Source organism: Penaeus vannamei, chromosome 21 (genome assembly GCF_042767895.1).
Source record: "Penaeus vannamei isolate JL-2024 chromosome 21, ASM4276789v1, whole genome shotgun sequence".
Taxonomy (NCBI): domain Eukaryota; kingdom Metazoa; phylum Arthropoda; class Malacostraca; order Decapoda; family Penaeidae; genus Penaeus; species Penaeus vannamei.
The window spans coordinates 4,911,114-4,923,613 of record NC_091569.1 but is presented as its reverse complement, the minus strand read 5'-3'; the positions used below and the strand labels follow the sequence as shown (position 1 = coordinate 4,923,613).

Here is a 12,500-nt window from a genome sequence, read left to right as displayed (position 1 = left end):
TTTTTAGTGTACTTTCAGAAGAATAAACCAAAAAATAGCGAACCGTTTCCCATGAGTTGGAAATATTCGTGATTCCAGTGTTTTGATTTTATTATTTACACATTTCACGTTTATTGAATTAGAGGGTTTGATAAGTCACATTATCAATGGTAATTATACACAATAGAATCGCATAACCGATCTTGACGACTTTGGACCCTCTCGCCCTCTAGTACACATGGGTATAGGAACTGTGCCGTGGAACCCTCCAAACCCAGCATCCTTGGCCCCGATAGCAGGCACCATGGACATTGTGGGGCGAAATAGGAATGATATACTCAGAATCAAATCAATATTTTGTCACATGCAGGCGTACAGCCTTCTGAAACCCCTCCATGGGGGGGTGACCATTCCCCAACCTCTGCCGCGGAAAATATAGAATCCTCCATGTATTCACGGCAGGAGAAAACATTGGACAGACTTGGCATCGGGCACGCATGTCAGCTGTATGCTCTACCTTCCAGGTTGGAAAATGCGCAAATCTTTGCAGTGACGCTGATCTTTAAAACTTTAGAGTCACAGCTATGATCATTTTTGCTCGTATCCAATTTTCTTTCTTGCAGGTATTTGAATTCCAACAAAAGATACACTGGAATATCCATGACAAAATTAAAAAACAACAGGTTGCTTGCCATTTGCTGCCTGTAGATCTTTGCTCGCAGCTCTAATATTTTGATGATAAATTATCGCTGTTGTTTACACCATTAATGGCCATTGCTCGTAGTTTGCAGCCCATTCATAATTGTTGCTACAACCAGTCTACCATGCAGTGAATATGTGAATTAATCTTTTCTTAAATTTTGAAGGATGGCGGCAGAAGCCCCCCAGGAGGGAGGTAGCAGGGAGAACAACCCCCTGCATTAAACAATATAGTGACTGATTCTGTGTATATTATTCTTATTTTAGCCACAATTGCTGTGGTACATTTTATGCCCTCCCCTGCTATTGGGGCCAAGATTGTTGCGAATGGCGGGTTTCCCCAGCATAATTTTGATATATGGACTGTAGAGAGTGAGATGAATCCATTGATACTAAAATTGCCATGATAGGTCATACATTAAGGGTTATGAATTATTTTTTAGGTATATTTTTGCGCAATTTTTTATTTATATAAGTTCTTCATTCATTTGTATATTAGTTTTTAATTATTGAGATGTATATGAGAGTTACATAGAATGGTTAGTAGTAGCTTGAATGAAGTAGATCATTCACCTCCAGTAACAGAAATATCCATAGTAATGGAATATTGAAATAAGAAAATATGATCTTGGCAGTTGTTTACAAAGTGACCACACACACCTGAAATTAAGTCCTTCTTGCTCAAGTCATTAAGTCTAAGGCACTCCTGGGAACTCAAAACCTTAGTAGCTCTGGGGAGAAGTCCCTTTTTTCTTCCACGTAATTGCCGTATCGCCATAGCCGGGGAGCTCTGACCCCTGAGAAGACTGCCCCCCCTCCCATGGACCTAGACTACATGTGGCATTTGTTGTGTCACATTTTCTTTATCTCTGACTTATTATTATTGTTATTATTATTTTTTTTTTTTGTGCAGATTACTTGATATATCAGTGAATGCAGTTTTCCATTATTTTCTGCATTTTAATGCCTACAAATCTCAATAACAATATCAGCTTTATTTGTAAATGTGTGTGAATACATTGATGTGTCATCTTTATTTATACAATGAAGATATATTATTCATAATTTAAAACCTTTGTGAGGTTGAGAATTCTTATTAAGTATATTTTTTCCAATATAATTTGGGGTTCGCTGTTGTGCTATTTGTAGTTTATCCCACTATTGCCAGGAAAATTTAGTTTTCTCTGTAGTATTGCTTTGTGAAATGTTTCTGCACAAGTGCTTAGCCACAAAGGAGTCAATTAGTAGACCTTGTGACTTCTCCTGATTTTATCTGTCCATGAGTTTGTGGGTAAATTTTTTTTTTCTTTTTTTTTACTATTGCTGTCAATACTGGTGCTGTTATTTTAATTATTGACATAATTATTATAGACATTATAATTGATATTAGTGATATTGGCATTACTAACAGCAATATAAAATAGCTGAAAATATTTCTTGAAATTGAAGAAAAGAATTAGTAGACCTTGTGACTTCTGATTTCATCTTTCCATGAGTTTGTGGGTAAGATTTTCTTTACTGTTGCTGTCAATATTGGTGCTGTTACTTTAGCAGAAAATATTTCTTGAAATCAAGGAAAAGGTTAAACAAGTTAGATAGGTAGTGCTTGTAATTGGCTCATTAGTGACTTAGTACTTGTGGAGCCATCTGTGTGTAGAGACAATTTAAATTAAACTCACAGTGGGCATGGCATGTATGTACATGCATTCCCAGGCAGCATCAGGTTAATATACCTACAGGGTGTGATTCTTCCTGACACATAGTACTTGCCAGGGGATGTGGGGTTAACAGGCCAGCAATGTGTTTGACTTTTCTATGAAACAATAATGATGAAAGATCTCAAACTTTGTGAGGAAAAATTGTGCATAGATTGGGATACTGGTGTCTTAGTATTCACATCTAGATTCCAAGGGGATTCAGATTTGTGTTTTGTGTATTGTGCACTTCACGATGGACCACTAAATGAAACCCCTGATGAGATTCATACATTAGCTACGGCTGCTCTTCTCTGTGATTTTGAATGAAATGAAAAAATGGATCAGTGCATGTCGAAACTGTAGATTTTTAAAATCAACCACTACAGTATTATTCTTCCTCTTCTACCCCAGAGGTCCGGCTGGTACTATGAAAAGCGGGAGCTGCGGCATACGCCCAGCATTCAAGCAGGCCTCACCATGGATCAGGAGACACAGTACCGTCGGGAAGGAGCGCGTTTCATCCTGCAGGTTGGGAATAAGATGGGGCTTCGTTATGAGACCATGGCCACGGGCGTTGTCTACTTCCACCGCTTCTACATGGTCCACACCTTCCAGACCTTTCCCAGACATGTAAGACTTTGTTTGTGTATGAGGTTAGGTGTTTGGATGTGTGCATTTAAGTTCTGTTTTTGTTCTTGCACATTTATTTTTATATGAAAGATGCACTATAGAAGTGTTTGGTGTAATTAAATTTTTTTTCTTCAGAACTTGTACCCGAGTACATCAAATATTCTAGAGGTCTTATGTGAAATTGTCAATGTATAAGGTCATAGCTTTATAATATAAGCAGTAGAGAAACAGTACTATTCTGAGTGAGTTCACTAAATTCATCATACTTCAGTTCCTGTAAATATTGTCCGAAACTGATGTTGAAAAGATGCAAGGGAAAGAAAATAAGTTTATTTGTAAAAGATGTAAATGATGTTTCAATTTCAGACTTGAGTGAAATGCATGAATTACACCTTGCAGATAATATAGTATTAGATTTGTTTTACAAAAGGATGATAACTCCTTTTTGCCTAATATGTCAGAGTGTGCAGACAGGAAAAAATGTTTTCATGCTCACAAAAATGAATATTTTTAGAATTTATGGTGTAGGCTATTACCCTGTACGTGCATAAAAGACTAATAAAGTCAGTTACATTTTGTTGACATTAAATTGGTTGCTTCAAAGCAGATTCTCCTTTGCAAAATACCATTATCTCTAAGCATGCTCTCAGTCTTCAGTGATTTTGATAACTACTTTTTTTCCAGGTTACTGCATGTTGTTGCCTTTTCCTAGCTGGGAAGGTGGAAGAAACACCAAAAAAGTGCCGTGATATCATGAAAACTGCAAGGAGCCTTATTGATGATACGACGTGGGCTGAATTTGGAGCTGATCCTCGTGAAGAAGTAAGTAGTCTGACTATATTTGAAAAAGAGTTTATTCCATGTATCTGATATATACATGTTTTTAATGTGTTATAATTTTTATGTTATATATGTTAATCCAAACCCACAAATTCAGATTAAGTGAATAGTTATCGAAAGTGTTTTGATCTGTTTTTTGTTTCTAATATTTATATTTTGTTTGGTATCTTTATTTCAAAATTAGCATGTATTACATGTTATTTTAAATGAAATTATAGTTTACTAATTTCCCTGCATCTAACAGTTAATGAAACAAATATTGATAGTCTCTTTCTTTTGAAATTTTATTTACTTTGATTCTAATTCCTAGTTTTTCTTTTTGATATCAGTTGTTAATTACAGTATTAAAACCTTCTAATAATGAATGTCGTGCTTCAAATATCTTACAATGTTAATGTATTTCAGGTAATGACTCTTGAAAGAATTTTGCTGCAGACAATCAAATTTGACTTCATTGTGGAACATCCATACACCTACCTCCTCAAATATGCCAAGTGCCTTAAAGGTGAGTTTTCTTTGCTTTGCTGTCCTACTCAGCTTCCTCCTCGTGCTCCCCCCCTTTTTCTTCCTTTTCTTACTATTCTTGCTCTTATGCTTTCTCATTTTCTTCCTAGTCATCCTCCTCCTTATTCACATCCTTTGCCGTTCTTTTATCACGCCATCACCCTGCCATCCCTTTACCATATGACCACTGCCATTCATCTGTCATGCCATTACCCTGTCATGATGTCATCCCTCCATCTCAGTGCTACTAAACACAGATGTATAAAATAGGATTTTTTCTAATAGTATTTGTGATTTTCCCAATAAATGTTGCCATGTAAATGAATGTGTTGGAAACTTAATTATTTTTTCATTTTTTCTTTTAATTCAGGAGGGATTTGTAACATCTGATTGAAGATGCTAGAGAGGATATGAAGGCAGGGACAACCACTACTCCATTATTTTTCTTTTCTATTCTTCCCAAGATAAAAGTGCACTCGAGACATTAGTAATAATTATCCAAATAATATTGCTATATTTCAAGGAATTGTCACTACCAACTTGTCCGTCACCAAATGATATTCACCCCTAATCTATCACCCTGTCATCTGTCACCACCAACTTCTCTAAGGCCTCTTTGCCTAGATTAAAAGACAGTGTAGAGGGGGCAAGGTAGAATGTGAATTGATGGTTAGTAAGACATTTAACAGTTGTTAAGTTTTCTCAGAGCTGGTTGCCTAGTCTTATGGTATGAGAATTGTCTTTGAAGGTGAATTAACTTGTAGGTTTATTTAGATATTAGGATTTACAATTTATGCTAAAAATACATTTTTTTTTTCTCTCTCTCTTTTTGATATTTTTTTGCGGAAGACATTTCAAAATAGTTTTTTTCCTTAACCCACTAATGATGGATGACCCACATATGAGACACCTGAAAGAATAAACATTGCCACCCGGAATCTTTTATTTTCGGCTTCAAAGTATACCGGCACTAATGGGTTAAAAGAGTGAAGGATTATAATCAAGTCTTTTCTTGCAGGTGACAAAAAGAGACTACCTAACATGGTACAAATGGCATGGACATTTGTGAATGACAGGTATGACTGCATTTTCTTGTTTTATTTATTTGTCTTTTAATTTGCTTTATCCAGATAGTAATAGATTATTTTCCTACCACAGACTTCATATCAGTTCTCAGTGTAGTAAGTAGCCCAGTGCAAGAAAAAAATGTAACATTTGATTATTTGTGGCATATCTTATTTTTTCGTAATTTTTAGTTTTCTGTTGTACAACCTGCGCTGCCAGTCACAGCGGCTAGGAATACGATGCTGAGTGTGGAAATGGCATCCTCCCTAGAGCCAGTGCTCTTCTAGCCATGGCTTACGCACATAACAATCCACATTCGTTTAACAATGGCAGTAATGCAAAAGCCCCCCTTCTAAGTGCCAAATCTGTCTAATCACACTCCAAGAGGTTTGTGCACTCGTGGCGAGTCTTTTCCATCATCCAGGCCTTCCTTTATGCCAACATGTTGGCATCACTCAGTCCGCGGCTATTTTGTATGATGAGGGCATGTTCGTCACCCGGCGATGGGATAGTCTTGTCACCCCGATTGTAAGGGTTTAGGCATAGTACATAGAGAATGGTGATAGTAATAATGATGATTCAAATGTAAATGCATTGGAGTTAAAACTGTCTGTTTTTATGTATGTATGCATTCTTATTTTTACAAATTTTACTAAGCTCTTTGTAACTTTTTGTAATTATATTTCAGCTTTATCTTTTATAGTTTTAACATCTTCATTGCAAACTCTTGCAAATCAGAGTAGTCCTCTGTGAGTGGTCTAGCAGTACATCTCTATATCATTTTCCTATTTTATGAAGGTCTCTCTTGCTTTACTGATAGTGTCATAGGTTTGAAACCAGATGGTCAATGTCCCCTAGTGCTTATGGCTGACCAGGACAGAGAGAGGACTTGAATTAGTGGTTCGAGTGGAAACTGTTGTGAATGATCTGGTACCATGGTCATCTTTTTTCAGGAGGTTTCAGACTTAGCCAATATATTTGTCAGAGTCTTGAACTCTTCTGAGTCCCAATTTTTTGCCTCTCAGTTTTTATGGATTCCAGGAGTAAAATGTCAATTGATGTATTATCGGTTTTCTTATTGTATTCCCACAAAGTTATTCACTTCAAGGTAACCAGCAGGAAATGCAAAGAAATCTATATCCTCTGTGAATGTTTATTTTGAAATTTTTAGCATGTGGCTGTTGAATCTGTTTTCTTTTGGTGGAAATCTACCTTTTTTTTTAACAATTTGCCTTTGAAAACTCATTGTGATTTTGGTTGTTATTATTTTCATCATCATTGTTACTGTCAATGTCATCATCATCATTATCATTAACATTAACTGCTTTTCAGCCTGTGTACCACCCTATGCCTTCAGTGGGAACCAGAAATCATAGCAATTGCTCTCATGTACCTGGCGGGGAAGCTGAGCAAGTTTGATGTGACAGACTGGGTAGGCCGCATCCCCAAACACCAGCGCTGGTGGGATATGTATGTCGAAGGAATCTCCATGGAGCTGCTGGAAGGTACTTACAGGATGAGGGTTGTTTTTGCTGTTGCTTTTGTTTATTTACATGTTTTTATTTTTATTTTTTGTATTATTTCTTTTGGAGGGCCTTTTAAAATGATATTGGGCACATTAGGTCACTATAACAGGAGTGTGGCTTGTGGGCTGGGCCTCCCTTTATTGGTTGCAGACTTTTGGCATATTGTTATTTTGTTGTATTTATGTATAATTATCTTGTTTATACTCAAAATGTTCTTTTGAAAATGCTTATTGTGAATTACAATGTATCAACCCCGTTATTATTTATATTCTAATGTCTTTATGTTTCATAAATACTCAGCAATTCCATCTCTGTATCACAAAGCTTTTTAGTCTTGTAAAAGTAACTTTCTTCTCATATACCAACCTTCTCATATACCTTGTTTCTTCATGAAACCTTTGTGACCTTATGTAGTAAATTTTGTGTTCAATTCAAATTCTTTAATGTTTTCCATTATGAAATGTTTCAAAACAAAGTTTGATCATAGCAATTTCTGATCAATAGACAAAGACCGCGTACCATTATGGGCATGTATAAGGATTATATAGGTGTGATCTAAGGTCTCTGAAATGGAAAATAGGTACCTAAAATGGAAAATATGTACCTATGACACCAGTGGGTCTTACCCTGAGGAGTCACCAATGATGGAAGCTCTCCTCGAGCTGTAAAACTAGCAAAAAACTCAAATACACTATGTATCCACCAATTTTTACCTTTTTCATATTTATTAATCTAGATGTGTATCTACTACATAAACATGTATATCTATTAGATAGATTGACATATATGCATTTATTTCTGTGAATATGCATATCCATATAAATTAATTTTTATTGGGTTGGGCCTCCCACAGTTTTAAGAAACTGGCCATAAATCTTTTATTTTTGTCTAGTTTGGATATAAACAGTGTATTATGAGCAAGATGAAGATTGATTTACTTTTCTGAGGAGTGCTTCTAAAAATGCTGTTTTTTTTTTTTTTTTTTTTTTTTAAGTTAAGGTGTTCAATTCATGTGTTCCATCTATATGTATGGGATTGAGATGAGATGTTGCCCACTCTTTTGTGTGTGATTAATTTTTAAAAATTTTCTTTGCAGATATATGTCATCAGGTACTGGACCTGTACTCACCCAACCGCTCAGAGGCAGGTGGTGCAAGCAGTGAGCCCTCTATCACCATGCCCTCTGTGGCCCCAAGACGCCCTGTAACACCCACACAGAGCAGCAGCACTGCACCCCCGCCAGCGAAGAAGGCCAAGAAGGAGGAGGTGAAGTCATCGCCAGTGAAGACAGAGAGCACGCCACAGCCGCAGCCATACCAGTACCCATATGCGTACCAAAACTACCCTCAGGCACCCTATTCTTCGCAGACCTCAACGCAAGGGACACCTACAACACCCACACCGCGCTACCCATACCCATACCCACCCTCCACCACACAGGGTCCTCCTCCACAGGCCCCACCTCCACAGGCACCCCCTCCAACTTACCCCAACCAGCAGAGGCACTACCCGCCACCTGCAGTCACAACACCCCAGGCACCACCCCCACACTATGCGACACAGCCCCCACCTTCACACTATTCATCAGGCAGCCACCCACCCTCAACATACCACCAGCCAGGTGCAGCAGGACACTACCCTGCTCCCCCTACTAACCAGCCTCCCCCCTCGCACTATGCGCCGCCTCCCCATGGCTCAACGTCCTCTTCCTACTATCCCCCACCCCCATCAACTAACAACCCTCCCCCGAACTATGCCCCAGCAGGCCCTTCCTCCAACTACCCTCCTCCCAGCTCCTACCCACATTCCAGCTCAAGACCTTACTACCCGCCTTCTTCGTAGTTAGCTTTTAATTAGAAGAGAGACTATTCATAAAGCAGTTCTTTGAACACCTAAGTACAACTACTTTAATTGCAATATTTGCATTCAATTTGCAATTTCCACATTTTTTGAAAGGCTTTTGGACTCTCTCAGTTTTGAGCAAATGCATGTGGATTATAATAGCTTCATTTTGAAGGGATCTATTTTTCCATTACAAAAACAAAAGCAAAAATAAAAAACTATAGCCTTGTAAAACCTATGACAGTGAATAATAGTATGGTTTATCATTGCATGATCCAAAGGGAAGGGGCTGCTCTCGAGACCTAGAAAAATTGGTATTGAGGGAGAATTCAAAGACTATATATTGCAGTGTTTTTTTTTGGTCCTGTTACCATTACATTGTTCATGACCAAGATAGGTTTTGTTAATGAGAATGCAGGTCATGCGTCTTACATTCTTACCCTTTGTACATTTTGTTAAACTGAGATCATAATTGACATGAAGAATGAATGACCAGTTGTATGTGAACCCAAAATATTAGTGTAAGTAAAATACCTTTTCATGTACAGAATATGAACTATTAGAAATCTCTATATTTGTGTATTTTTATGTAAAAATACAATAAATACTGAATATGAAGTTTTTGTTTCAGTACATTTCATTCCATCCTTAAGTGTACACTAGGGAAAAGTATTAAATATAGAGTAAGATTAAGGAAATTCATTATTTAATGATTCCAAAAAGATTATTTACATAAAATACATTGAGATAAAAATAATTTGAAGAACAAGTGATAGTGGACTAATTAATGATGAATCCTTAGAGGTAAATAAACTGCCATTATTCACATTCATCCAGTTTTTAAATTTAAAAGAGGAATCAAAAAGGAGACTGGACATTAGTAAGTATAAAGGCAACTGAATGGATAATAAATAAATATCCACACTGTGAATAATATAGACAGATAATAGTGAAATGTTTGCCATTAGATATATTATTAAGAAATTGTTATATTATTATTATTATGCTTGTTATTTATTCCATATGAACCTTTCTTGCACCACTCTTCACATCACATTTAGAAAACAAGGACACCAAAGTACTCACAAAATTATACCAGCACACAGGCACACAAAAACTTCAGGTACATCCAAGAAAATGAAAAATCTGATCTAAAAAAAGGGAAGAAAAAAGTATATCTTTAAAAAAAAGTCATTAAGTATCTTGGTCCATGTCAGAAGTTAGCATAAATATATCACATAGTTTACAAAAGCATACTAATCACAGACTTCACACAGGACCCCAGAGCGCGACAAACGCAGGCGAGAGAAGGGAACCGACCACCATCCCGATTCCCATCATTGCAGCCATGATAGCTCCGCCCACTTCCAGCTCGTTGGGCTCCACCAGGCTAAGGGGGAAACAGAGGCTTAGAATTTTGCCGAGGGGAAGTGGAGGTGTACGTATCTGAGGGGGAAGAAAAAGCAAGAGGAAGAGGAGGAGGAGGAGGAGGAGGAGGAAGAAGAAGAAGAAGAAGAAGAAGAAGAAGAAGAAGAAGAAGAAGAAGAAGAAGAAGAAGAAGAAGAAGAAGAAGAGGAGGAGGAAAGGGAAAGGGAAAGGGAAAGGGAAAGGGAAAGGGAAAGGGAAAGGGAAAGGGAAAGGGAAAGGGAAAGGGAAAGGGAAAGGGAAAGGGAAAGGGAAAGGGAAAGGGAAAGGGAAAGGGAAAGGGAAAGGGAAAGGGAAAGGGAGAGGAGGAGGAGGAAGTGAAGTAGGAGGAGTAGAAAGGCAAGGAAGGGGAAAAGGAAAAGGAAGAGAATGCAAAAAAGAATAGGATGAAGAAAAGCATGAAGAAGGAAAGGAGAAGGAAGAGACTGCAGGAAAAGAATAGGAGGAAGAAAAGCATAAAGAAGGAAAGTAGAAGGAAGAAGACGAAGTTAAGGGGAGTAAGGGGAGTAATAGGAAAAAGGGAGAATAAAGGGAGGGGGAAAGAGAGAAAGACTAAGTGGAAGAGGAGGAACAGGAGCAGGAGGAAAAATAGAAACAGGACGAGGAAGGGGAGGAGGAGGAGGAAAAGAAGAAGAGGGAGAAGGAGAAGAAGGAGGAGGAAGAGGAAGGGGAGTAGGAGGAGGAGGAAGAAGGGAAGAAGGAGGAGGAGGAAGGGAAGAAGGAGGAGGAGGAGAAAAGGGAAAGGAAGAGGAAGAGGAACATGAGGAGGAAGTGAAGTAGGAGTAGAAGGGAAGGAGGAGGAGGAGGAGGAAGGGAAGGAGGAGGAGGAAGAAGAGGTGGAGGAGGAGGAAAAAGGGGGGTAGAAGGGGGAAGGGGAGGAGAGACGAAGGGGAGGAGGTGAAGGAGAATGAGGAGGAGGAGGAAAGGAAAGGAAGAGGAGGAGGAAGTGAAGTAGGAAGAGCAGAAAGGGGAGGAAGTGGAAAAGGAGAAGGAAGAGACTGCAGGAAAAGAATATATGGGGGAGAATCATGAAGAAGGAAAGTAGAAGGAAGAAGAGGAAGGTAAGGGGAGTAAGGCGAGTAATAGGAAAAAGGGAGAATAAAGGGAGGGGGAAAGAGAGAAAGACTAAGTGGAAGAGGAGGAACAGGAGCAGGAGGAAAAATAGAAATAGGAGGAGGAGGAAAAGAAGAAGAAGAAGGAGAAGAAGGAGGAGGAGGAGGAAGAAGAGGATGAGGATGAGGGGGGAGGAGGAGGAAGGAGGAAGAGGAGGAGGAGGAGGAGGAGGAGGAGGAAAGAGGATGATGATTTTATTTTATCATAGAAAAGAAAAAAAAGATGATTGATAATAAGATGATAAGGATCGTATTTGGAAGAAAGAAACAGAGGAGGATCAGCTAATGATGACGGTAATGGTGACGAAGGTGATAGGGATGGTGACTATGATGGTGATGGCGATGCTGACAACGACTGTGGTGGTGGTGACGGAAGTGATGGCGATGGTGATGATGGTGACTAAGGTGATGGTGATGATAGTGATGACAATGGTGATGATGATGGTAATGATGGTGATCGCGTTGGTGTTGGTGATGGCGATGAAGGTGATAGTGACGATAGTGATGGCATTGGTGATGGCGATGGTGATCGCGATGGTGGTGATGATAGTGATGATGCCGATAGTGATGATGGTGATGCCGATAGTGATGATGGTGATGCCGATAGTGATGATGGTGATGCCGATAGTGATGATGGTAATGCCGACAGTGATGATGGTGATGCCGATAGTGATGATGGTGATGCCGATAGTGATGATGGTGATGCCGATAGTGATGATGGTGATGCCGATAGTGATGATGGTGATGCCGATAGTGATGATGGTGATGCCGATAGTGATGATGGTGATGCCGATAGTGATGATGGTGATGCCGATAGTGATGATGGTGATGCCGACAGTGATGATGGTGATGCCGATAGTGATGATGGTGATGCCGATAATGATGATGCCGATAGTGATGATGGTGAGTTCGATAGTGATGATGGTGATGCCGATAGTGATGGTGGTGAGGCCGATAGTGATGATGATGGTGATGGTGATAGTAATGATGGTGATGGCGATGATGATGGTGATTACGAGTTTGATGATGGTGATGGCTAGGGTGACGACGATGGTGATGGCGATAATAATGATGGTGATAATGATGGTGAAGAAGAAGAAACGGTGAAATATAATGATGAAAAAGAGAAGGACAAAGAAAATGGAGAAAAAGAAAAGAGGAAAGAATGATTATCAGACAGA

The 12,500-nt window shown here is 38.9% G+C and overlaps 2 protein-coding genes across 3 annotated transcripts in view; one reads left to right on the top strand and one right to left on the bottom strand.

Moving 5' to 3' along the window:
- CycK (cyclin K) overlaps window positions 1-9,400 on the top strand; it is a 9,557-nt gene extending 157 nt beyond the window's left edge. Inside the window, exons 2-7 of the mRNA XM_027365264.2 lie at window positions 2,787-3,005; window positions 3,690-3,827; window positions 4,251-4,350; window positions 5,368-5,425; window positions 6,747-6,919; window positions 8,037-9,400. Coding sequence (XP_027221065.1) covers window positions 2,787-3,005; window positions 3,690-3,827; window positions 4,251-4,350; window positions 5,368-5,425; window positions 6,747-6,919; window positions 8,037-8,782 — 1,434 coding nt within the window. The 3' untranslated portion in view covers window positions 8,783-9,400. The remainder of the gene's footprint in view (window positions 1-2,786; window positions 3,006-3,689; window positions 3,828-4,250; window positions 4,351-5,367; window positions 5,426-6,746; window positions 6,920-8,036) is intronic.
- A 71-nt stretch (window positions 9,401-9,471) lies between these two features.
- LOC113813277 (equilibrative nucleoside transporter 1) overlaps window positions 9,472-12,500 on the bottom strand; it is a 39,441-nt gene continuing 36,412 nt past the window's right edge. For both annotated transcript variants that reach the window (XM_070135791.1, XM_070135792.1), the window contains exon 11: window positions 9,472-10,172. In XM_070135791.1, the coding sequence (XP_069991892.1) occupies window positions 10,052-10,172 (121 nt within the window). In that variant the 3' untranslated portion in view covers window positions 9,472-10,051. The remainder of the gene's footprint in view (window positions 10,173-12,500) is intronic.